Here is a 27,953-nt window from a genome sequence, read left to right as displayed (position 1 = left end):
GTAGCTAATATTTATTAAGCACTTAACTAAAGTTTTGATAAGTAGATACTAATATGATGTCCATTATTGAGATAAAGAAACAGAGGCTTAAAGTAGTTTAACTAAACTGGTTAGATGTTTTCTATTTAGACTTAGAAAAACTAAGTTGAGGGCCTCTGATGCCTGAATATCTCATGACTGTTTTAGGTGAGGAATGACACACTGGAATATCTCTGTTCTTCTAATCTTGACATAGTCTGTTTTCTCTTGCTACAGCCAAATACCACAGGCTAGGTAATTTATACAGAATTGAATTTTGTTGAACTCATGGTTCTGGAGGCTGAAAAATCCAAGAACATGGTCCTTCATCTGCTTGGCTTCCAGTGAGGTTCTTTTTCCTGTTAATAACATGTCAGAGAGCATGGCATGATGAGGCATAGCAAACTTACCACAGTGATAATTTAAAACAAAGTCACTCCTATGATAATCCATTAATCCATTGATCCATCCATGAGGGCAGAGTCCCCATGACCCAGATACTTCCCCAAAGTCTAAACGCTCAACACTGTTGCACTGGAGACCAAGTTTCCAACACATAAAATCAATGGAACTCATGCAGGCGTAGCTTGTCCATATCTGTTGTGATACAGGGGTGTGTTACATTAGGTGTAATTATATCACATAGATCCAGGAGGCAGGATCACTTGCAGGGTTGACTGAATAGTGAGCTTTGTAACTTGGTGGTATCTCATGTTGACTATCTCAAGGGAAAAAGTAAGAGCTTGTCTAACTAGTGTCTCTTTTGTTAGTAAAGTGTAGCTGCAACGTTGTTGGAAACTGATAAGTTAACGGCAAACTGACAGTGGAAGAGAATGAAAGGCAGAACTTGAATTTGCCTTAGTTCCTTGAAGACAAAACTAGCTTAGTAGCGAATAGTCTACTGAGCACAACTCTATAAAAGAGGAAGGTCACCAGGAGAAAATTGGCATAGATGGATATGCCAGATCTTTACTTTATGGAGAAGACCACGAAGGAAATCTGACTTTCAGCAAACTTTTGGTCTGTGCAGAAAGAGCCCATATAAGCCCAAGAATGAAACTTCTGTAAACGTGCTATCCAAGCTTACCCTCGGAGATGGGGGTATCACCTGGGGCCACCAACATCCCAGCAGCCAGTTTTAGAGGATTATAGTTAAACTGAAAACAGGTACTTCGTCTCGTCCTAAGCTTTTCTGCTAAGTCCTGACTTTTGCAGAAATGATGCTTTTACCTGATAAGTGTACGGGTTTAGTACTCAAATCTTGGTTTCACATTTTATGGTTGTAAAATGGAATAATACTTTATTTCATGGGGTTATTTTGAGGATCAAAGGAGCAGGTATTGTCTGGAATACAAGAACATGGTGCCTTCATCTGCTTGGCTTCCAGTGAGGTTCTTTTTCCTGTTAATATCAGAGAGCATGGCATGAAGAGGCATAGCAAACTTACCACAGTGATAATTTAAAACAAAGTCACTCCTATGATAATCCATTAATCCATTGATCCATCCATGAGGGCAGAGTCCCCATGACCTAGATACTTCCCCAAAGGTGTTTAACAAATGTCAGTTTTTCCTTTTTATAAAATGCTATTTTGGAAAAAAAAAAAAAAGTCAAATAAAGAAGTTGTCATTCCATTATGTATTCCTGGGTCAGAGGAACAGGTTTTGTTTCCTGCCCTTACATCATCTCTCATTTAAGACTTTGTGAATTACTGATCTAAGGAGGAAAAAAAATGAAATTCAGTTTGGCTAATGAAACCTCTTGAAAGCCAGTTTTTAAACTGCACGGAAGCTAGGTTAAATGGAAGCCAAGTGGGGCCATTTTCAGGGGTTTTGGAGGTGAAGCAATTTGTTTTTATACTTGTATCAGTGCTTTTACTCTTTTAAATCTCATTTCTAGTCCCTTAGGTTCCATAATAAAGTCTTCAGTACTATACATTTTTATTAAACATCTTTTTTTGGACTCCAATTTGCATTTCAGATAATATAACAAAATATATGTGTTTCAAATTCACTGCATAATTGTGATTAGAACATGTAATCCCTCAAAAGATGTTAATTGCAATTTAAATTCACACTGAATTTAATTAAGTGAGTTGGGGATTAGAAAGTAGATGTAAGAAGTAGTTAAGGGAATACATTTTTTAAAGGCATCCACTTTTTTCTAAAAAAAAATGTAAACCTCTTTCAACTTAAGATTAGAAGGATGAAGGAAATACTGAAGAGAAGAAGAAGCAGCAGGTTAAAGGACATCTTAGAAAAATCTTCAACTATGTTCACAATTTGGATCTTGAATTTAAGTTAATTATGATTTGAGAAGGAGGTCTGCTTTGAGTATTCTTCTCATTTATATTCTCGAAGAATCTTTCAGTTCATGTTAACTCACTTGGCGTCTGGTAAAGACTCCAGTCGAACTGAGATGTTTAAGAACTGCAGAGAAGGAATGGGCTGGCAGTAGCAACAGAGAACTTTCAGTCCAACTGTTATTTGGTACTTCGATCTTCCCTACAGTCCGCTTGCCAAGGGGGTGTTTTATGAATAATTTGATTTAATAGGACCCTTGTACATAGGCAATTCATATCTAAGCAGCAGTTTTCTATGAAGGCTCCAGTATATTTGTGGAAATAAAGAGTAGCTTTGGAAGAACCGAAGATGTCTTATTTTTTCTGTTAGTATAAATATACCAAAACTTGAGGTTTAAGGTTTTACAAAGTTGTCAGCAGCCCTATCTTCCAGTGGTTGGGAGAATGAAGTGCTTTAAGTTAATTATTTGCTGTTGGCTCAAGAAGTAGTTTTTCAAAAGGCTTACAGAATACCATTTGTGCCTATAAATCTTATTCATAATTTTCCAGGAATGTTTTAGATCTGAGATCAGTTTTGTGATGGTCTAAAACAGTATAAAAGCAAAAATATTATTTTTACTTTTCAGTAATTTATTTCTTTTCCAGTGTATTTAGAAGTAGAAAATGTCCATTAACTTGATAAAACTGGTCTGAATAAATCACATCATGAATATGGTGTACGAATTACTGGATAGAAAGAGTAGGGGTGGGGAAGGATATATATGTTACTCCCACTAACTGCCTAATACTTTGTTGGACTCTATAAACAGATAATTACAAAAGAACCCAAATTTTAGAATTTTAAAATGTTCTTAGTGGAACTGTTGCATGTTAAGATTGAGATGAATACTGTCTGTGTCTTTAAGTATTTAAGCCCTTATTCATTTTGTTTTCAATATAAAATTCTACCAAATTAGTGTCTTCATTTATTTGCAACTTATTTTCCCCACAAATGACTACTTTGATAACAACTAAGATAGATTACTTTTTCTAATAACAAACGATTTTTGTTATTCCCAATGCAATGACTTTTTACTTTTGGTTTTGATTCACATTATTACATAAACATAATTTTGACCAACGACATATTGAGGAAAAGGATTAGCATTCATTCCCTGTCCTAAAGCATATTGCATTATGACAAACCCTAGTTCAATACAGTATTCCATGATGGCTGTGTAGTCCATAATGACTATGTGGCTAAATTTTTTGATTACAAAAGCAAGATGTACTCCTAGTGTAAAGTCTAGAAAATATAGATGACAAAATAAATGCCCAAATCCCACTGTTCAGATAATTTTATTAATTTTCTTATGTATATTTCTCTAAACTGTTTTATCTACACCTTGTGTAATAAGATCTTATGCATTCTTTTGTAATATTTGTCCACTTGCCAATATATTGTGACCATTTTTCCAGAATGTTCTACAACATTCTATTTATACTTTTTATTATTCTCATGTGTGGATATGCAGTGATTAATTTTAGCTCTGATTATGTCCTGTGCTTTTTGCTCTAAAAAATAATGGTATGGCCGGGCGTAGTGGCACATGCCTGTAATCCCAGCAACTCAGGAGGTTGAGGCAGGAGGATTGTGAGTTCAAAGCCAGCCTCATCAAAAGTGAGGCACTAAGCAACTCAGTGAGACCCTGTCTCTAAATAAAATACAAAATAGGGCTGGGGTTGTGGCTCAGTGGTCAAGCGTCCCTGAGTTCAATCCCCAGTACCAAATAATAATGATAATAATAATAATAATAATAATAATGGTATGATGAAAATTCTTTTAGTTAATTATTTTCTTGGATTTGCATTATTTTCCTAGATAAGTTTTTAGAAGTAGAATTTCCGTCAAGGGGTTCTTGTGGACATTTTTAAGATATCAACACTTACCACACTCCTAGCCAGGTTAGGAGTAATGTGAAGTTACCTCTTTTCTGAACTTTCATCAATACTACGCATTATTAGTTTTAAAAACATCTGCTCATTTGGTAAATTTCTCCCCACAATACTTTTGTTTTCTCTTCTCAGTGCAAGCTTAGGACATGTTGTAAAGATGGGGAGTCCACATCATATTTTATAGCAATGCGTATTTAATAAATACTTTAAAAATTCTTACTATACACCCTCCATTTACATGTTAGAGTAAAATTTAGAGAGCAATAGTTAAGACGTTGCCCTATTTCTTTGTGTTACTTCAACCAAAAGACACACATTGTGGTTGCTGAATGCATTGTTTAACTAGAGCTGTAACCAAGTGACAAATGGTGCCGCTAGAAGGACCCAGGGACAAGACCTTTATGCTTCTTTTTCTTTTTTTTTTTTTAATCACATCTTAAGATCTCAGAGAATCGGAACTTATATAAGAATGTTTGGGCTACTGTTATTACAGTGAAGCCTTCTGAGAGTATCTTCTCAGGCCATTTTTTAAGAGAAAGTCACTTACAGATATAAAACGTTTGACCAGAAGAAAGCCTCAGGTTGTCAGAGTTACTTATACACCGTTGTTCAGCTGGGCCTCTTTATTAAATCATCTCTTGGCAGTCCATTAGTTGTGGTGCTACAGCTATTGCATGGACCACTAAGCTAATCTACCTTCAATCACTAACACAAGGATACCCTTAATAAAAATTTGAAGTCGATTTAGTGCTTCACTGCTTGCTGACTGTGTTCCACTTTCTGGTGTTCCTGTATGATTTCCAGGCTGTATATTTCTGATACTCTCGTATATCTTATCTACATAGTATATTAGTGTCAAATAAAGATTAATGGCCTGGAGAAGGATAGTGTTTGGGAGCTCTTCCTTATAATTCTGATGCAGCCACTGTCAGACATTATGATCTTGAGCAAGTCACTTCCCTTACCAGGCTGCTGGCTAATCCTTATCCGTAAAATTAAGCAACACAAGTTACAATAGCCAAATTATGGAATCAACCCAGATGCCTGTTAACAGATGAATGGATCAAGAAAATGTGGCTTATACACACAATGGAGTTTTACTTAGTCGAATGAAATCGAGGCATTTGTCGGTAAATGGATGGAAGTGGAGAACATCAAGCTAAATGAAATAAGCCAGACTCAGAAAATCAAGGGTTGAATGTTTTCTCTCATATGTGGAAGTTAGAGCAAAATAAAGGAAAGAAGAGGGGATCTGACATAACAAAGATACAGGGAAGATTGATGGAGTAGAAGAAGATCAAGGGGGAGGGGAGAGGGATGATAAAGGGTTGGAAATATGGACTGAATTTAGCAAAATCATGTTATTTGTATATATGACTATACGAATTTCTCTCCTAATATGTAGAAAGTAACAATCAAAAAGTAACTAAATAAATGAGCAAAAGGAGGATTAGTAGAGTAAAGGAAGAATAGGGGGATGAAGGAAAAGAGGGAAGAAGGGTGGGGGAAAAGGGGATTGATCACATTCCATGCATGTGTGATTCTGTCAAAATGAATCCAACTTCCATATATAACTATAATACTCTAATAAAAAGAAAGGAACTTTGACTTCCTTAGCTCTCTTACTAGCAGAAAAGGTAAATCACATTTTGCTAAGTGTAACACTTTGAAGCTTCTTTTTTAACCTCTGCTATATTATAGAACATAAAAAGAATTGCTGTGTTCTGTGTCCTATGAAAATTTGAGTAACTCAAGTGACAAAAAGAAAATCATATTATTCAATGGTAAATGATTTAGGACAAAGCTTTCTTAAAGTCAATTAATCTTAAAAAGAGAATCAACATTTCTGAGAATACATTTAATCACTTTAGTTTGAAAAATGGAAAATGTTTGAAAGTGAATTTATATTATTTATTACAAAATTCAGTTTATAGTTATGTACTTATTCTTGTAAGGAAGAAAGAATCGAGTGCTGTTTTGGGGGAGCCGGAGTCTTCATGATTTTCCTAAGAAAATTGTGTGATGACTTGATGCCACATCATTCCTGTTTATTTTTCTAACACAGTCATAAAGATACAAATCTGAATAAAGATTTGTTTTCATTAATCTTCATGGTGCTCATTTTAAAAAATAATCTGATCACTCTTGTAAGCACCTACACTCTTTTTTTTTCCCTCACTAGCATTGACTTGTTCTGATTTCATAGATTTAATTAAATCCTGCATCTTCTGCAGAACTTGAACTTAGTTTTAACAACTTATTTGCTATTTTATTGGTGATGTATTACCAGATGCCTAAAGTACTTTATAGTCATTAAAGTGCAGAATATGTAATACTGTGGAGCAGTTGGTTGTGGGTCTCGAAACGGAAAAGTTTTTCTTGGGGATTATTTTATTTCATCAGCACTGAACTTCCAGTTTCTTCTTAAGTTTTAGCCTTATATTATGTGCATAGTGATATCTCATTGTTATTTTAAAGTACATTTCTCTAGCTAATGGTGTTGATCATTTTTGTATGCATTGATGTGCCATTCATATCTCTTCTTTAGTGAAGCATCTGTTCAAATTTTTTGCCAAGATTTTTTTAAAAATTAGATTGTCTACGTTTTCAGTTGTGAAGTTTTTTTTAAAAAAGTGTATTATGCATTCAAGTGCTTCATCAGATATGTATTTTACAAACATGTTCTCCCACTGTGGGACTTGCTTTCTCATTTTGTTCACAGTATTTTTGAAGGAAAAAAGTTTCCATTATAATTTACAATTATAGTGAAGTACAATTTGTCAATGTTTTATGTTTTCTTAGTTTTTATTAGTGCATCATATTTACACATGATAGTGGGGGTCATTGTGACATATTCATACATACACATAGCGTGATTTGCTCCATTTCTTTCCCCAGTACTTCCCCTTTCCCTCCCCTTCTTACTCCCTGATTCCCTTCTTATACTTTACTTGATGGCTTATTTTAAAGTTTATGGGGTTTTTGCTATTCAATATAAGAAAAAACCTAATTCAAAGTTTCACAGGTTTTCTCTATGTGATCTTCCAGAAGTTTTATGGACTTACCTCTAATATTTAGGTCTATGATCCATTCCAGTCTACTTCTTGAATATAGTGTGCGGAGTCAAGGTTAATATTTCTTTTTGCTTTTTTTGTTTGCTTATGGTTGTCTAATTACCACATGTTGAAAAGATTATCCTCTCCCCATTGAATTGTTTAAGCACCCTAGTCAAGAATCAGTTAACCATATAGATGTTGTTCTCTGGCTGAGCTTTCTGTTCTGTTCCATTGATCTGTACATCTGTCCTTTAAGCCAGTACCAGACTGTCTGGGTTAGTGTAGCTCTATATGAAGTGTTGAAATCAAGTAGCACAAGTCTTCCATTTTTGTTTGTTTTTTCCCAAGAAAAAAAAGTCTTAAGTAAAGAAATAAATGAAATTTATTTGAAAAATAAATTTGTCATCTTGTCAAATTCCTTAAATTATCAATTTCCCTCAGTATTGATTGAGATTACACTGAACCTATAGATCAAAGTGGAAAGATTTGATCTATTAATACTGAGATTTCTAATCCTTATCTCTTTATTTAGGAACTTAACATTTTTCTCATCGATATTTTATAGGTTTTAGCATACAAATTCTGTACCTATTTTGTTAGCTTTATTGTATAGTTCGTGTTTTTGGTGATATATGTAAGTAATATTTTTATTTCAATTTAAAATTATTCCTTGGGCTGGGGAGATAGCTCAATCGGTAGATTGCTCGCCTTGCAAGCATGAAGCCCTGGGTTCGATCCCCAGTACCGCAAAAAAATAAAATAAAATAAAATTATTCCTTATTAGTATATAGGAATATATTGATTTTTGTATATAGGCTTTGTATTCCTCAATCTTTAAAACAATTATTTTTTGTTTTTAAGGGAGGGCAAGGATAGTGAAATTTATGTGTAAAGGCAAATTTATTTCTTCTTCTTTTCTAATCTGTTTGCCTTTAATTCTTTCTCTTGCATATTGCACGAGTAGAGCTTTTAGACTGTTAAAAAATAAAAATCAAATCAGATTAACAAAGAAAATTTTAAAGTCTTATTATTTCTTAAAAGAAGTAATATATAGCCAAAATGGGGAGTTGTTAACAATGATTGATCACAGCAGTGGGGATTTCCAGATAATGGGGGATTGGTTAATAATGGTTATTTTTACCATTTTTGGAAGTTTGCTTAATATTTCATTTCTGATTATCAGAGGCATTTACAAGGATTGGTTCAAGTCCAATTTTGCAAACATTTGCAAATCTAGAGGTTAAGGTCATTTCTATGGCCTGAGTGGATTCTGCTTAGAGAATCCAATGTTAGCTCTTGGTTTTTGATAGAAAACCTTTTATCAGGTGGAGGCAATTCTTATTGATTCTAATTTTCTGAATTTTTATCATAACTATATGTTGAGTTTTGTCATTTTTTTGCACCTCTATTGAATGACCATATATGTATGTGTATATATGTATATATACATATGTATATGTATCTTTTAATCTGTTCATAAGGGATTGCTTTGATTGATTTTCAAATCTTTTTAAAGAAATTTTTTGTAGTTGTAAATGGACAGCATTTATTTATTTATTTATTTTTATGCTATGCTAAGAGTTGAACCCAGTACCTTACATGTGCTAGGCACATGCTCTGCCACAGAGCTTCAGCCCCAGCCCTGATTTTCGAATCTTAAATCAACTTTTCATTCCTGGAATAAACCCCACTCTTGACGTATTATCATTTTCATATGTTGCTAGATTCATTTTGTTCAGCTTTGTAAGGAGTTTTGTGCCTATTTATGTGCACGAGGCTTATTGTTTTGCAACTTCCTTAATGACATTTTTGTCTGATTTAGTATAAGGCTAATGGTGGTCTCATAGAACGATTTGGCAAATTTTCTTTCCTTCCTTATTTTCTGGATGAGTTTTTAAATAGAAATAGTAGTATTTCTTCTTTACTTGTTTGGTAGCATTCACCAGTGAATCATTTGGTCCTGGAGATTTCTTTTGGAAAAATTTTTAACCATACATTTAGTGTCTTTCATATATAATGATCCTATATAATAGGTCATTTATTCTTTTTGAGAGAGCTTTGGTAATTCATATGTTTCATCTAAGTTGTCACCTTTGGAGATGTGATGCTTATAATAATCTCATCTTTTTAAGTATCTGAAGGATTTCAGGATGTCCCGTTTTCCATTGCTGATATTGGCAGTTTCTTTCTTCATGTTTTTTTCCAAAAGCAAGAATGCATAAAGTATAGCTTATATAACAAGTCAGATTTGCTGCATGTTTTTGTGTGGTACATAAATTGAAAATGTTTTTCACATTTGCTTAATAGTTGGAAAGAAGTAAAAAGAAGGATAAAATTTCATGACATGAAAATTAAAAATCAAATCTTAGTGTTCATAGATAAAGTTTTATTGGAATACAGCCACACTCATTAGTTTAGCTACTACTTACGACAACAGCAAAGTTGAGCACTTGTGACCATATGGGTTGCAAAGCCTAAAATGTTTATTTTGTGGTTTTTATATAATAAAAACATGTTTCAAGTCTGTTCATGTTCTTGGCACAGAATTTCAGAAACCTTAGAAATTTGCTGAGGGATAGGATGTCCTTATTATGCTAATGAGGCTAGCTTGGTGGGTCCCTAGATAACTTCAGGATGGGTGCTGGTCACTAGAATTAGTAAACCTATGATTAGTAGACTAGAACTTTCGGCCACTCCAGGGAGGTGTGGGAGCTGGAGATTGAGTTCAGTCACGTGATCAGCGATTTAAGGCATTATGCCTACATAACGAACCCCGATTAAAAACTCTGGACATAGAAGCTCAGTCTTGCTCCCTGGTTGGTAAACATGTTGATGTTCTTGGACTCCATGGGGACAGGACATGAATCAGATTGTAAGGGCAGCATTTTTGGCAAGCTCCATGAATTATTCTAGCAAATTATGCAACCAAACCTGGTCATGGGAACCCTGGAATTTGTAGCCATTTGATCAGAAGTGTGAGCAACTTAGGGAGGAGTCCCAGAGTCTGCTGCTGTCTAGACAACAAGCAGTCTTGTGGAGGATGGAGCCTTTAACTTGTGGAGTTTGATATTAACCCCAGGATGTGAACATCAGAATTGTACTGTGGTATATACCCAGTTGGCATTAGACCAGTTGGAACCATTACAGAAAAACCCCACCAATCCTTGTTCTAGAGGTAAATCAGTTTTATTGATCTTTTTCCAGAGCACCAGCTTTTGATTTCTTTGGTTTCCTGTATTGTTTTTCTGTTCTTTAGTTCACTGGTTTCTGCTCATGTCTTTATTATTTTTTTTCTTGTCTTTATTTTTAGTTTGCTGCTTTTAAAATTTCTTTTGCTTTTGCGATTGTGCCCATCCTTTCCTATCTTGGTATATAGTGTCATCATGTTTGCTGCTTAAAAATTGGCCATGGTGTGAGTATTTGCACTATGAAAATTAGCAAATGTCACAAACTGGTGTTCCTCCCCTCCTCCTGAGAGCCAGTTGTTAAATGTTTACTCGCACATGGCTTCCAATGCCAATCACAACTTCTTTTAAAATTTTTAAAAAAAATTTTTTTACAGACTGCATTTTGATTCATTGTACACAAATGGGGTATATCATTTTGTTTCTATGGTTGTGTATGGATGTAGGTTCATACCATTCGTGTAATCATACATGTTCATAGGGTAATGATGTCTTTTAAAATTTTGTTTAGGGGATCTAATATGAAAAAAATGATCTCAAATAAAAAGTTAATTTGGAAAAGCAAAGAATTTACTGATGAAAAATGTGACTTAAGTCTAAAACTCTGAAAGGGATTGTACTGCCTTTGATTGGGAAGACATGGAGAATAGGAGAGGTAGGCACCATTTGCTAGTGATTTCAGAGTAGTCCTTTTTGAGGGAAAAAAGTGTCTTGATTAGATGATCTGCAGAACTCCACAGCAGCTCTGTGACTTTATGGTAAGTTATTTCCCAGAAGATGGTAGGAAAGCTATTTTATTGCTAATGAAAAGCTGATGAGAGAGTTATTGCTGAGGGATTGATCCATTGCCCTCTTAAGAAGCTCTGAGATTCCCAGACCTAATGGATGGAAAAGAGCAGAAATAACAGTTAGGTAGCTAGAGTCTAAAATTTGTAAGAAACATTAGATGCTTTGACATAGGTTGTCACTTATGTTTTGTGGATGCCCTTCTAAACAAAGCGTTAGGGGAATTCTTGGCTAGTTTCTATCTTGGTGTGCTGAGTGCTTAGTTCATGTTTGGCATTAAATAGAACTTCCATTAATTGATCAGAGAAATGCTTGTCATATATCACTAGGAGATACTAAAAAAATTCATTCTAGAGAAAATTTTAGCTGTTAATTCTAGGCTGCTGGAACTCTTTGATACCATTGATCTTGCATTAAGTTGTGATGATGTCTGTCTTCTGATCCTAGACTGTGACTTGGTACTGTATACTATTTATTTTTGTTTTCTGAGGGCCTGATTTAATAAATTGCTTAATAAATCTGTGTTGAATGAATGAATAATTAGAGAAGTATTTGTTTTATTCATTTTTAGCAGAGATAGGAAACCCAAAAGATAAAGTTAAACTTTAGGAATATTGTGAGATTGGATTTTTGAAAGATGCAAAGTTAAGTAACCTATAACATTTTAAGTAAGGGTTTTTTTTTTTTTTTCAGGTTAATCTTAGATATTGTTTTGAAAGATGCAAAGTCAAGTAACCTATAACATTTTAAGTAAGGTTTTTTTTCAGCTTAATCTTAGATATTTATAAGTATTTAATAAGCTATAAATAAGTTATATGTATTTTCAATTTAAGAGTTGGTGTTCCTGTTTATACCCACGGTTTTTTTGCTCTGAATAGTCAGTGGTAGGATAGCAATGAATATTTTTCAGGTAGTTTCCTCTTGGTAATATTCTCAGTTCATTCAATTTTTGGTTAGACATTGATTGAGCACCTAATATGTGCATAGTATTGTTCCAGGTTTGCCTAAAGATTAAAGAGAGAACCTCTAAAATTCTAATTTATACATAAAATCTAACACGTATTGTACTTTTTTCCTGCTAAATATATAATCAGTACAAAAACCTTGAAAATCAAAGAAAACTATAAAGGGAAACTGTCTATAATTCCATTACTTCAACATAACCCCTATTAGTGTTTTGGCATCTACCTTTTCTCTATTCCACATTTATGAACGTTTGCTTAAAATAATATTTGAACTAGACAGTCTGTCTGTAACTGAGGGTCCTGTGATTGTCTGGAGATGAATTCTGTTTTGGCTTTGCTGTTATCCAACATGACCTTGAGAGAGACCCTTTGCCTCTCTGGAGCTTTGTTTCTTGATTATAAAAAGATTGTTCTAGTATCTAAGGAGCCTTCCCACTTGGAAATTCTGATTTCATTGAAATTGAGCATCTTTGAAGATTGAGATTTCAAGAGGATGAAATCCAGAGCATTTCATTGAGTCTATATTCATCTGAATGATAAAGCTGATATAAGTCTTGAATCAATATAAGTTTTTCCTGTTAATGCCATTAGGTTTTGTTCTTATGGACTAGTGACACTCAAAGTAACAAATTTCATCTAGAACCAGAACAATCTGAATTGATGTACTTATTTGAGCTGTTAAATTTGTTTTTAGAAAACTGAAAACAATTCTTTTAAGCTTCACATGCTACTAGACATAAGAAATACTGAATTGCCACCATTTTAAGTATGTGGTATTTTATCAAAAAAGCATACCAAGGAGAAAAGCAAAACTGCTATGTGATTTGATTCTTTTTACACCTCAAGAAAATTGATTTTGCTCTCCCTCTCCTGCTCCATGCATTTTGTGAAAATGTAGATTGTTATGCAAGAACTATTGCATATTAGGCACCAAGCCTTTAAAAGTGTTAAAAGGTGTCTGGTTTGCCTTCAAAGGGTCAGTTTGCACATTAAACGATTTTTGTTGAACAGTTAAGATGTCCTTTTACTTTTACATTTTGTACTAGAATTTTTTGTATGCATTTTAACGGTTATTTAAGAGTCCCCATGTGCTTAGAAAGGAATCTGAATATATGTGCCTTTAAAAAAAAAAGGCCTCAGCACAATGTAGGTTACTCCATCAATACCATCAAATGACTGGGAGCTGTAGTTGGAACAATATGTAAAAATACAGCTTGTGAAAGATTTCCTTTATTAACTGTCATCATCCGCAGAATATATGTTCAAATAAACGTTGTGTAATAACTAAATTTGAGATTAATAGGCCCCTTAAGAAACAGCGAAGTCATTCAGAATAGTCAGTGAAAAATAGGCTGTAAGACTGTAACATGCACATATTGTCCTGCTTACGTGCTCTCTCTGGTGTCATTCCCATTTATCACTGTCGCCGGCTCTGTTCTCATTAAAACAGTCTCGCACAAAAGCAACTTAATTTTCTTAAGAGGAGAGGACACCTGATTCAATTTAGCACCCAGAAACAGAACTTGAATATATTTTTTTCCTGGTCTGAATTGAGATGAATAGTTACAAATAAGAATACCAGCCCCCATTCACCTCAAGATTAAGGATATTAAATAATTTTTTTCCACCACAGTATCAAGAGATGGACCTGTAGAAATAGGCAGGAGTTGAAGCTTAGTCCTGGAAATGCAGCTGAATATCAAACATTTACTCCTCACTTAGAGATGTGTAAATATCTATCTATCTATCTATCTATCTATCTATCTATCTATCTATCTATCTATCTATCTATCTATGTTAACTCCTGTAATATTTTTAGAACAAAGAATTAAAGTGTTTTAAAATTAATCTTGGTTTATATTGGTGGATGCCTTGTAGCAGTACTACGGTCTTCATTTAGAATTCTTTGTTAAGAAGACCCTTTTTCTAGTACCAGTTTCAAAATAGTATTCTTACTTTTTAGTCATTACTACTTAAAAATTACAGTGATACACATAAATGGAATCCAATGAAAAGTCTGCTGTAGTATTAAGCATGGTGTGTAAATTCACATTTTAATTGATATCCTGTATGTTTACTTTTTTGTAGTATAGTTCATTAATACTGAAACATGATACACAGATGTATAACTTAACTTTTACTTCTTTTGAGATTTATATAGTGAAAATAGTGGTAATTAAGTAGTCAGAATAAAATCAAAAGCTCAGTTGCTAATGAGAGAAAGATAATTGACTCTGAAAACAGATAATAAACTTTTCTTAATTGTTTTTCTTTTGCACTTTATAGAATACAAGTAAAGATAGTGTTTTGTGTTTCCACAGTTAATTGGAGGTTAAGGATTGATAAATTTACTCCTTGATGTTTTAGTCCTTATGTGTTTTTCAAATGAAACCTGTACTTAGAAAAGAAATAACTATTGGGCTGGGGATATAGCTCAGTTTGTAGAGTGCTTGCCTCATATACACAAGGCCCTGGGTTCAATCCCCAGCACCCCCCAAAAAAAGAAAAGAAAAGAAAAACTATTAAGGCCAGTTCTCCTTCCTGTGAGTCAACCCAGTGTGATCAGAGATTAAATCCATATAGTTGAGGAACTTTTCCAGATAAGACAATTCAGCTTTGATCTCTAACAATCATGACCAATAGCTATTTTTTTTTTTCCTTCTTTTGCAGGGATGCTGTTAGGCAATAGGAGCAAGAGACTAAATAAATATCACCCACCTACTCAGAATTATCTTAGAGGAAGAACTTTTTAGTTTATCCAACTTGCCCAATTAGTCCTTTATTGTTTTCTCCTATTTAGGGACATGATTGTGTTGGTTAGGCTTCAAGTCACAGAAAGTCAAATAAAAGTGCCATAGGCAAGCAGAGACTTATTTTTCTCATATACCAAGATGCCTGGAAGCTGGGGCTGCTGGCTTCTGTCTTATGACTCAGTGATATCAGTGGTTGTCTCTGCCCTGCTCTTGAAGGATGCAGGATTGCTTTCACTGCTCTAAGCAGGAAGAAGGGAAGACCGGGCAGTGCCAGACGCTAACCTCTCTGGGTCCCCACTATCACACAGATAGCAATTGCTGTCTCATTGGCTAGAACCTGGTTGCATGACAACCCCTAGCCTTTCCTTTTTCACATGTACTTATTAAAAAACTGCTTGTTTAAAAAAATTGGATTCTTTCTGAAGGCATAAAGATAGGTTCTTATTTTCTTCCAAAAGTTTTAAGGGTTTGCCTTCCATATCCAGGTCTTTCATCTGTCTAGTGATTTTTCCTTTGGTATATTGTGCATAAGCCAATTTCTTCTCCTGTCCTTGCTGCCCAATGATAGTACTCTTGTCATGTACAGCTTCCTCCCATTATTCAAAATATTTCATTGCAAGTTTCTCTTCAGTGGGCATGGTTTTCTCTGGGAACTCACTTTTTCTGGGTTACAGAAGTGACCCTAAAGAGTTTTGCATTCATTTGTTTCTTTCAGGGTGTGAGGAGTTCCACTGGTCTTTGTTCTCTTTTCTTTAAATATTAGTTTGAGATTCTTAAATCACATGGTACTATAAATTCAGCCACTGTACCCACCTTTGATGTAAACCTTAGGTTACTTTCCTGAATGTGTGGGTAGAGATTTTTAGATACTCTTTATTTGTGGAGGCAGCCTTTCCAGCCTCCACACTGTTGTAGGTAGATGTCTCAGCTCCAGACCTCCAACCATGGCCGTCAAAGCCTGAGCTTCTTTCTTCATGGGCGTGCGTGCAGCATTAATTTGCATAGCTCACCATTCAGATTTTACCTGACTGCTATATTTATTGTTGTTGTTATTATAGCTCCTTTATGGAATCATATGAATTTAAAAGAATCATATATCTGAAAAGCCGTCTTACATCTACTTAATTCCCAGCCCAGTCCTCCTTTGACAGTAGCTCTGTCAGACCTCATGGATTCCTGGTTACTTTTGGTTACAAAGATATTCATATATTTAATAATTAGATTAACTATTAGGTATTGAATAATCCAGGGTGGCTAATAACTTCAAATTCCTTCTTTCTTTATCTAGGCCTAACTGGTATTTCCAAATCAGAGAAAATTTTACTTTTTAATTAATAACTATACATATAGATGTTACTGTGAGGGAGAAACATGTTCTATTTTTTTTTTTATTATTTTTTACATTCTCCTCCTTCCTACTTCCTGTCCTTTCCAGAGTCAGGTAGGGACCAGGACAAGCACATTCAAGGGAATGGGACAGTCTTTTTTTGTTGGTACTGTCGTGATATGCGTCTCAGTGCCCTTTGTCATCACAAGTGTCCAAATACTGTCTCTTGTTGTGGTTTGATTGTTAATGTCCCCCAAGGCCCATATGCTAAAGGCTTGCTCCCCAGCCCATTGCACTATTAGGAGGTGGCGGAACCTTTAGGAGGTGGGACCTAGTAAAGGAAGCTAGGTCATTGGAGCCATATCCTTGAAGCCCCCTTCCCTGCCCCTTCCTTTCTCTCCTTTTGCTTCCTGACCACTGTGAGGTGAGCAGCTTTGCCTCAAGATGTGCTTTCACCCTGATGTGCCTTTCCGTGGGCCCAAAAGCAATGGAGCCAAATGACCATAGACTGAAACCATGAGCCAAAATCAACCTTTTCTCCTTTTTAAGTTGTTTTTCTCAAGCATTTTGTCATACTGATGGAAATCTGACTAATACAATCTTTGCTGGACAGGTTAGGGGAGGAGTTATTTTTCCTCCATTTCCTTTCCCTAATCATATCCTCTAATGGCTGGATTCTCTTCTTGGGCATGATCTCTCAGAAAGAATCAAGTGTGAAGGCAGTCCTGAGGCATTTTTTTGGCTCCTATGGAATTGGCATTACCTTGCCCATCACACAATTGAAGTAAACTATCCATATGCTTACCCTCTCTCCTTGCCCTGCCATTGTGGGCTGTTAAGTAAGTCTCCTTACTGGTCTAGTCAGCAAGCAAGTGCCTGTCTCTTTACTTAACACCCTCCCCATGCTGCCACCAGTTCTAAAGAACACACCACGATGTTTCTAAGGGTTCTTACAGCGCGTGCTCTCTGCTTTGGTGCAGCCCAGCATAGACCTTATAACATCCAGCGGGGAACAGTGATGCAGTTCTTGCTTTGCATTTTCTTTCTTCATCACTGATTCTTTTGTAGATCATTCCCATCTCCCACTTGGGAACTGTGGTGAACAGATCAGTTTTCTCCTCTAGAGGAAAAAAAGTCAAAACACTGTTCTGGGATTTCCTTCTCCAGTCTCTGCAGTTTCTAGTACTGACACGGTCTGCACATGAAGGGGTCCCTGGCCCAATTTTGGTGTCCTTCTGTTAGTACCAAGGGCTATGTTGGTATCTTATTTAAATAAAGGAGTATTTGCCACACATTCTCCTTAGTTTGGAGCATTTTTAGAAATCCTAAAACAACAATTAATATCCCATCTTAACATTTTGGTAAGCATTTCTGTGTATTCTGCCTGGGAATCAGGGTATTTAACAAGAAAAGTCAGAAATTTCAAAAATTAACTTACAATAAATCATTCATACTCAATGTAAATAATGAATTTTATTTTTTCACTTAGTAGACTCATAAGGAAAGGAAGAGAAGGGTTGTTGGACAGGCATTAGGAAAAATTTTGACATAATGTCATGAGAGAAGATTTGGGTCGGACTCATCAGTATATTTCATATATTTAAAATGCATTTTTAAAAGGGACTAGAATATTTATGTAATTCTGGAGCATAGACTGTGGTCAGTGCACAGCAGTTACAGGAAGTTACATGTTTCAGGCTAACTGTAAGGTAGAACTTCACAGTGTTTAGGGCTATTTTACAATAGAAATATTTGCTTTTATAAGTTAGAAAACTCTCCATCCCCATTGTTTCCAGATTTTTTTTTTTTTGAAAGTTAACCTTTTATTTGATGTAATTGCAAGTAGGTTATGAAGAAACTAATTTATTATTGAACATGTTCAGTTTTCCCAAATAATTTAATAAGACATGCTGTATAACATATAATAAAACATTAGTAAAGTAGGTAATATTAGGCAGATACTGTGGAGTGTGCCTCTAATCCCAGCTACTTGGAAGTCTGAGGCAGCAGAATTGTAAGTTTGAGGTCAGCCTGGGCAACTTCGTGAGATCTTGTCTCAAAAGGGGTGGTCATATAACTTAGTGGTAAAGCACCTGAAGGTTCAATTCCTCATACCAAAAACAGTAACAATAACAAAAAGAAAAAAAAAAACTTTTTTGGATAAAGTTGGGTTAATACCAAAAGCAGTATATTATCTAAAAATGTACAGTATAATGGAAGTTAATTCTTTCATTATTAAAAAACCACCATACTATGAACATTTACACTTAGTATCAATCTAACAATTCATCAAATGTGATTATTCCAGTGTATACACTTTGCAGATATGATTCATGAGTTAGTATTGAAACATTATTATGTAGGACATCAGCTAATATAGAAGTATTTGTTCATTCATTCATTCACTCATTCTTCGATTCAGTATTACTTATAGAGGGTGTGGTATGAATCAGGTGCTGTTCTGGGTACTAAAAATATAACCTTGAATAAATTAGAAAATAATTTTATTGTAATGAGCATTCTAGAGGGGAATAGGTTTTAAAATTATTTCTAGCAAAGGAGATAGTAACTCTTTCAGTCAGCTTTGTGTAACTGTGACAACTGAGATAAACAATGTAAAAGAAGAAGAGGTTTATTTGACTTTTTGTATCAGAGGTTTCAATACATGAACACTTGTCCCTTTTGCTTTGGGCCTGTGGCAGCACAGTACCTTGTGGCAAGAGTACATGGCAGAGGAGGTCTGTTTACATTATGGCAGCCAGGAGGCAAGAGACAGAGAGAGAGTAGGAGAGAGAGAGAGAGGAAGGGGATAGGAGCTAGTGTCCCCGCTAAAGGCACACCACCAATGACCTAACTTCCTTCTACTAGATCCCACCTCCTAAAGATTCCACCACCTTCCAAATCACTACACATAGAGAACCACACCTTCAACACATGGACCTTTGGGAGATATTCAAGATCCAAACTATAGCAGTAAAAGTTGACATGCTGAATTAAGAATCAGTGAACTTCTCTCACCACTTCTGTTCAACATAGTGATTGACACTTTAGTCTAATTGGCAAGGAAGGAAATAAAAGGAGTACAAGTAGGAAAGGATGAAGTCAAATTGTCATTGTTTGCAGATAATGTGATCCTATACTTAGAAGATCCAAGAAGTTCTGCCAGAAGACTTCTAGAGCTAATAAGCAAATTCAGCTAAGTAGCAGGAAACAAAATCAAACAAAAATCAGTGGCTTTCCTATACACCAATAATGAATTTGCTGAAAAAGAAATCAGGAAAGCAATTTCATTCACAGTAGCATCAAACAGACAAGCAATAAAACAAAAACCTAGGAGTAAATCAAACCAGAGAGGTGAAGTACTTCTACAATGAAAATTATAGAACACTGAAGAAAGAAAATGAAGAAGACACTAGAAGATGGAGAGACCTTCCATGTTCATGGATAGACAGTTAATATTGTTAAAATGATTATATTATCAAAAACAATCTACAGATTGTACAGGCCCCACCAGAATACTAATGACTTTCTTCACAGACCTAGAAAAAAAAATTCTAAAATTCATGTAGAAGAACAAAAGACCTGGAATACCAATCAAGAGTACAAATAGTAATAAATACTAGCGAGTATGTGGGAGAAAAGGAACACTTATACACTGTTGGTGGGACTATAAATACAACCACTGTAGAAATCATTGTGGAGGTTCCTCAGAACACTAGCAATGGAACCACCATGTGCCCCAGCTATATAATTCCTTAGTATTTATCCTAAAGAATTCAAGTCAGCATACTATAGTAATACATGCATACCATGTTTACAGCAGCACAATTCACAACAACCAAATTATGGAAGCAGCCTGCGTGTCTTTCAGTGGGTGAATGACAAAGAAAATGTGGTACATATACACAATGGAGTTTTATTCAGCCATGAAGAATAATGAAAATTTGCAGGAAAATGGATGGAAAAAATGGATGGAACTAGGAATCATCATGTTAAGCAAAATAAGTGAAACTCAGAAGGTCAAGGATCCTATTTCCTCTCAGATGCAGAAGCTAGAGAGGAAAAAGGAAAACAAAGGTAGATCTTCTAAACTAAAAGGAAAGGGACCGAGAGGTGGGAACCCAGGTTTCTGTCAACCTAGGTTTCTTCAGCCAGGAAGGAGAATGAAGTTAGTCATTTGTAGGAAAATGTATGGAAGTTTGAGATCATTATGTTAAGTGAAATAAGCGAAATTCAGTAAGTTAAGGTTTATATGCTTTCATTCATATGTGTTGGGGGAGGAATAGGGGGAGGAATATCATGAAAAAAGAAGGGAGGCAAATAGAATAGAGGAAGGGAACCCGGGACTGGGGGAGGGGAGGTGTTGGGTAATGAAATCGACCAAATTATATTATTCTATTATGTGCATATATAAATATGTAACAGTGAATCCCACTATTATGTATAATTATAATGCACCAATTAAAAAAAAAAGAATCAGTGGACTGTTCCAGGAATGGCTTCAAGGCAGAAAAGAAGAATTTCATATCCTAAGAGAATCTGGTGGTATAGCCCAAAGGGTCCTACCTTCAGAACAAATTATCTTTGGTGACTCATGTTTGATCTTAGTTCATAAAGTTTATATTCTCTATAGCTGTGTTTGTTTTAACATAAAAACAATAGTGAATTTTGTTTCCAAAACCAAATGTTCACATTGCTATTGATTTTTCTAGAAAATGCCCACCATTCATCCTGTAACCACCCAGCTCAATGATGTGTCCTCCAAGGGTACTCAGCCACCAGCTTACAGGCAACCAGCAAGAGATATTAACATGCAAAGTCAGAACTGAAATCTTTATTGTACTTTATAATAAAGTATTACATTTTTAACAACGAGGTGTTCAAAAAGCAAATAATAAATGGCTTAACATCTTCCTGCCCTGATAGTGCTTGTTGAAATATACAAGATGATGTGTTAAAGAAAATTAAAGTCAAACAGGACAAACAGAACAAATGAAACATAAAAAAAGACCCCTATCCCTTTCAATAAAATTAGCCATGAGTGGGAGGTTTTTTGGTAATTCCTCTGGAAAAACATTTTGTGTTTATAATTACCTGTGTGTGGTACATGCTTATTTACACAATGGAAATCATACACATTATTTTGAAGCTTGCTTTTTCACTTAATGTATCTTGACCTGCTTTCTTTCATATCATTGTGTGCAGATCATCTTGTAAGTAGTTGTAGAATATTCCTTGGTAATTCTAGATTTTATTTAACTAACTTGACTGCTGTGTAGCAATGGCCAATGGCCAGACTCAAATATTATGTCAAATATATTTATATGACTGTATCGTAAGATGAAATTTCTGGCATTTTAAAGGAAGTAAAACAGGGTGTTGTGAAAAAGCTTCTTAGATTGGATGAAAGACTGAAATCTAGATCTGTCATTGCTTTGTAGTTCCATGTGTGGGATCCAGTCTTCTCTGCCTGTCAATTCTTGGATTTTGCCAAATAATAGAATAACCTAGTAAGAGAGGTAGACTTTGGACTTTTTAGGGAATCCTACTTATTTCATTTGTTCACTTGGTAAACATGTATATGCTTAAGATGGACTTCCTTGTGTTCCTTAGAATACTTTTGACTGGTGGGGCAGGGCGGCATGTAAATGGGTCATTTCAATGCTGTATGACAAGTGCAGAGGTAAGCTTAAGATGTTCCAGCAGCAGACCTGGGGGACACTGAGTCCGCTCTAAGTGTAGATGGGTGTGTGTGCTGAAGAGTGATGCCCAAGACTAGTTGCAAGACAAGTCGAGTTACCCAGGTAGAAAAGGGAAAAGGGCATTTCAAATCAGGGAACAGAGAGATAAGAAGTGGCTTGAAGAGTATGGGGGAACTATAAGAAGTTTAGTGTTTTCAAAATAGGAAATGGGAGGCAGGGAATGAGATGAACAGAGACCTATTCGGGGCCTTGTACAATCATGTTATGCATGATCCTTAAAAGATATGCATGTCTTTTATATAACAGTAAAATACTCTATTATTTCTCTTTGGAACTCTAGAGATTGTAATTCTCTCATGTGCTACACCTGTAAAATTGAGCCAGCCATTAACTTAGTTATGAGCCAAAGATCCTTGGTTTAGTATCTGATTTCACATGGTCCTCAGAGCACCTGGAACAATAAGAAACCATTTCACAAAAATTCACCAGAGTTTGCTGCATGGGAGAACAGCACAACAGAGGGAGCTCAAATCCATCACCGCTGTCAGAAGCAAGCCGGAAGGAGTTGGGCTGCAATGTCTTTGGGTGCCTGAGGTGTCCCATCACTGGTACCACTGTCCTGTCAGAAGGCACAGGAACACAGCCAACACCATAAAATATATCACTGGTGTTAGATACAAAAGAGAACTGGACAGAGTCAGGGTATGATGAGCCCATCTCATGAGTACAAGTTAGTACTCATTTTACTTTGACTTCCGAGTCTCTTTACTTCTAGTACTTCCATATTTCCTTAAATGCTAAGCAAACCTACTAGTTATCAAGTATAAGGTTAATGAAAGGCACTGAGAAAAAATGCATTCAGAGTACAGGATCTCAGAGGAAAGACCTTATTCCTGTATTAAAAGGAGAGAGAAATTCATTTTATGCACAAAATAGGGTCAAGATAGATTGTTATGGGGAAAGTACATTTTGTAGGAAGGAAGGCAGTGTTTCCTGTTGATCTCACCACAACTCACTTATTTACATCCTTTTCTTTTTCTCCATACATACAACTTTCTTGGAATCATCCATAATGGAATTCCAGGAAGATGTGTGAAATATGTTGCTGTAGTTTACAGTTGTCATCTGCAGTGTTTCATTTATCTGAACCTTTTTTTTATCTGCCCCCCCCACTGCTCCCAGTACAACATAGAACACCATATGCCATTGTCCCTGTCAGGAAGCAAAGGTTTCCCTGGCCTGTGCCTATGCCTTCATTTGTGCCACAGAGGAGCTGTGGTCCAGTGCCATCTTTTATTGATAGGGCCAGCAAAGGAGAAATCTAATGAAATTATCAAAGCTTTGAATTAATTATGAACTGGAATAGGAGAGCTAAGCTCTCTGGAGCCAGGGATCTCATTACCCATTCACTCTCATTGCCTCCTCTTCTGGAGCAGAAGGCATTTTCAGCTGCAGCTCTTAGCCTGGGCTTTGGACTTTATTCAAACTTACTAAATTGACATCCTCTTTTTACTACAGTGTGGCTGCTAATGTCCATGATGATTAATTTAGCTCTGCTCTGGATCTGCTGGAGATGTAAATAGGTTTTCTCTACCTATCCCTCCTTTTGCCTTTTCCTAATTTTTTCCCCTCTTATTTTCTTTCATCAAATTGGATGTTATACAGTTTTTCTCCTTTTCGGTTAATGTGAGAAGCTTTCAGGACTGTGGTGTAACTTCCTGGAATATAGTGATGTAAAGTTAAGAGCTGTATTACATCTACTGTGTATTTCATGGATGTTTAGGTAAGCGCAAAATCAAATATTTTTTCTTTGAATTTTGAGCACCAAATTGAAGTTTTTCTTGCTTGTTTCTACCTTAGAGATGATGGTACAGCAGTAGCTCTCCTGGTCTTAACTGCGTCATTCACATTTCTGAAGTGTGTTGTGTGGGAAAAACCGATCTCCCTCATAGTTAGAGTTCACAGGACTTATGCTCCCTGATAGGGAGCAATTCATGTTTGCCTTAAGATTCTTTCTCCGTCTCTCACTCATATGAATTTTCTGATGCATAAATCAGCCTCTGATTGTTCTAAGTCTAGCAGCAAAATCAATAACAACAAGGTTTTGATTTACTATTGGTGAAGATTCTTTTGGTGTTGTCACGCAGGTTCAGAGCATCTCATGGCCAGCCTTTCTGTCTGCTCTGAGACCTATTATTTATGAATTCCTAAGCTGCAGCTCATCTATCTTAGTAAACTATAGGCCACTGGCAATTTTTGTAAGCAGTGACTAACTCTGCTCAATAGGGTCAATGTTTTAAGGTTTTGAATAGTGGGGGAAGGGAAAATGATAATCTTTGCTTTTCCTATTCCTGTTTACTTTCAGTGAGCTTTTCCCCTCATTTATTTTCTCTATAGGCAGCTGCGATATTTAATTCAGCCTTCGGAAGTTTTTTGGTAAGTAAACATGGTTTAACTTGTCTATTATAACTTGTGATGTTGCTTGTATGAAAGATTTAGTAAAAGATGGACACTTTTTTACTCTTTGGTTAAATATGAAAGTTCTTAAATCTTTTCATGTGCCATTATCCATATCCTGAAGAAAATTAGCTTATGAATAAAGTAAATGTCCTCTTATAATTATTTTGGAGGCTTGGGTTTAATATTCTATTTAATGGATTCAAGAAATCAATTAAAACACTATGTGTATCCTTATAGAGGTTATGTCAATATATCGATCATTTAATGAGGTCTTTTAGATTATTATTATTTTGTATCATGGGACTGAGATTTTGAAAAGGAAACATGACCCAGCTGGTCAGAAAGGGAATGCTAATTTACTTGTTGACATGTCATTTATTTTGTACATTTCACTGTCAAAGAAGCTACTGTCTTGGATACTGCTGAGAAATCTTTGTGAAGAAATTTTGACACAGGATATAATTAGTGAATGATTTGCAAGAAAATGTAGTATTTTGAGAGGTTTGAATTATGAGTTAGATTTAAAAAGACTGAAAAGTAGTTTTCATAAATAGAACTAATATTAAGGATGTTACTTTAGCTTTTTTAAGTAGATGATATAACAAAGACGTGATTTGTGTTATGAAAGAATGGAAAAGAGACTGAATTTTATGTTAAAGTTATTATTTTACCCTAAAACTTTGGTAAATTTGTGAAAATAAATTAGAATATTGTATTTTTAGGTGCCTAACTCCTTGACACTAAGTGGTAGGGTAATTTAGAAATGATTGAGAATAAAATCAGTGGGGCGTGACCTATTTTATGAATCTAGGTAAAATATCAATTACATATTTTTAAAATGCCCTTTATGTCACCTGTTACTGTATTGTATGTAACTAAACATAGTTAAAGCTTCTAAACACACTGCCACATGATGTTAATTCCATGTGGTGCTCCATAGCTTTTAATGTCTATGACCCCACAGAACTTTTAATGGTGTAACTTCCACAAAGTACATGGTATTGAACTTAGGAAGTGCTGTTTCTACTGATGCTGTTATTATTGGGTTTTAGATGAAAAGTAATAAAGCCTATTTTTTTTTAAAAAGATCTGTTGTACTACTTAGTTTAGACTTAGTAGTATTTTGTCAAATCATTATTTCTTGTGTTCAAGTATTATTACCTATGTGGTCACAATTGTTTGGCAAAATAATATTTGTAAAATATGATCTTGCTGGAAGTCACTTTTTGTATGGTTTGAAATTGTACATGGGCACCACAAAACATGACTTCTTGAGTTGGGGCTCATTCTTGAAAATATCAAGCCTAATTGAGAAGCAGTCATCTAAGTGAAGCAAAATGTATTGTCCCTTCATTGGAGGATGAGCTTCCTAAGGATAATTTGAACTTAACACTGACTGTCTGAGCCCCTGTTTTCCTACCAGGCCCAGTTGTTCGGGAAGGTCCTGTGAGGTAAAACTTCATCCAGAGGTGCTTTAGAATTTTTTTTCTGCTCCTTCATTTCTAAGAAGTTGTGTATTTCCATTCCTTAGTCTCTTACTCTTTTTTCTTTCTTCACTTTTGTTTCTTACCTTAATACAGTTAATCAATCAAAAGTATTTATTGATCTCCTGCCACACAGAGGTAGTTTTCTGGTAGTTGTGGAAAAGTATAAAGAAATATGAGGTATGTCCCACTAGGTTGTAGAGGTGACACAGAGCAAAAGAAATACAGTGTAAAAGTTAACAAGCTGCACAAAAGATGTTGCTGAGATATATGATCATCAAATGAGCAGCAGAGGCAGTGTGTACTCTGAATTCAGGGATCTGACAGACCACCTTTCTCTGATCTGGGCCTTGAAATATATGTAGGACTTGGTGGCCTTAGAAGAGGAAATGGCATAAGCAATGGCCAAGAGGCCGGAGTGTCTTGTTCCACTTCCTTCTCCCATTCATTTCCCTCCTTTCTTTCCCAAAGCTGAAAATTATCAGAGTCTGAGAATGGAAATTGTGATTGGATATATTTTTTTCCAGTGTTTATAAGAAAAATAGTTCTATTTCTTCCCCGACCCTGTGACAGTTAATAGCAAACCTTGGATTATGAAATACATGTGGGTCTGAGCTGTTATCAGTTAGCATTAGTTTCAACTTCTTTAATAGGAAACTCTCCCACAAATTTCAGTGACTTCTACAAAGTAAAGATCTGTTTCTCTGTTATATAAAATTTGTAGGGAGGCTGCCCAAACATGGTATAGCTGCTTGCTACTTTCTCACAGGTCAAGACTCCTGTCTTTCTCTTCTACCATTCACAGCATGCAGGTTCCTTCCTCAAGGTTGCCTCGTGGATCAATGTAGCTGCTGGAGCACCAGCCAAAACCTCTGGATAGTAAGGAAGAGTAGTGGGAAAGGACAGAGCGCCCTCTAAAAGCCAAATCTGCTTTCTCTAAATAGCATTCTGAGAATTCGAACACCATACTTGCATTAATATGGTGTTATAGTTACTTGGGAATTTTCTATATAAATGGACATTAACAACCTGTCCTTAAAATGTGTGATTATGAGTAGTAGTATTTTTGGAGTTTCTGGAGTCAGACTGTCTGGGTTTGTATCCTTGCTCGACTAGCCTGAGCAGATAACCTTCCCTGTGAATGAAATGGGGTATGATTATATCCACATATAGAGTTGTGGTGAGGCTTAAGTGCTATAATCTATAGCTAAGTGCTTGTATGATGTGGTAAAAACTGCTTTGAGTAATTTTTCTCTGGTTAGGAGCAATGATTCCTGTTATATATTCATATTAGAATCTGAAAAGTATTTTTTTCAGATTACCAAAACTTTGAATATAAAGCCTTTAATGGAAGAATTTTTGGAGAAAGAACTTTGAGGGTGTTCTTGTTGATTTTCAGGCATCTGGGTATACCAAATAAAATATTGTACATATTTACAGCTAGTTTAACAATGTCCCAGGTCTAATTAAAACACGGTGTTTTAAAAAAGTAATTGATACAGAAAACTGTTTTTTTTTAAATGTAGCTAGACTGTTAATAACGAATGATAGATGAATTCAATTTACATACATTTCAGACTGAGAATATTTTAAAATTGTGCCACAGAGGATTGCTTAAGTTAAGAAGTTAATGTCATTATCTCCTCCTCTCATTTAAATTGTTCAGTTTACAATAATTGTGGTACATAATAAGTGATTTGAGATTTCTTTCTTGATGAGGCTTTAATAAAATTTGATAGTCAAGTGCACCCTGAATAACTGAAATGCATCAAAATTTATATACATATCTATTTTTTTCTATGTAAAACCATGTATTTCAGGTTCGATCATCTTACATATTTCTTCCCCATCTGAAGAAGGGTTGTTTGCTTGTTTAGATATTGGCAGCTTTTGAAAAAATTCCAGTTGAGAAATTCTTTTCCAGATTTCCCAAAAGTAAATTTAGATCACATGATCTGTTAGCACTTGAGCATTTTTTAT

The 27,953-nt window shown here is 35.3% G+C and overlaps 1 protein-coding gene across 3 annotated transcripts in view; it reads left to right on the top strand.

Annotated features, from left to right (window-relative positions):
* SLC10A7 (solute carrier family 10 member 7) overlaps window positions 1-27,953 on the top strand; it is a 248,175-nt gene that overhangs the window by 62,513 nt on the left and 157,709 nt on the right. For 2 of the 3 annotated variants that reach the window (XM_079154171.1, XM_079154170.1), the window contains exon 5: window positions 24,427-24,465. The exons of the other annotated variant lie outside the window; for it this stretch is intronic. In XM_079154171.1, coding sequence (XP_079010297.1) covers window positions 24,427-24,465 — 39 coding nt within the window. The remainder of the gene's footprint in view (window positions 1-24,426; window positions 24,466-27,953) is intronic. 3 annotated transcript variants of the gene reach the window in all.

This window comes from Sciurus vulgaris (assembly GCF_902686455.1).
Source record: "Sciurus vulgaris genome assembly, chromosome: 9".
NCBI lineage: Eukaryota > Metazoa > Chordata > Mammalia > Rodentia > Sciuridae > Sciurus > Sciurus vulgaris.
Note: the sequence above shows the minus strand (reverse complement) of the source record. Positions and strands in the feature narration are given on the sequence as shown.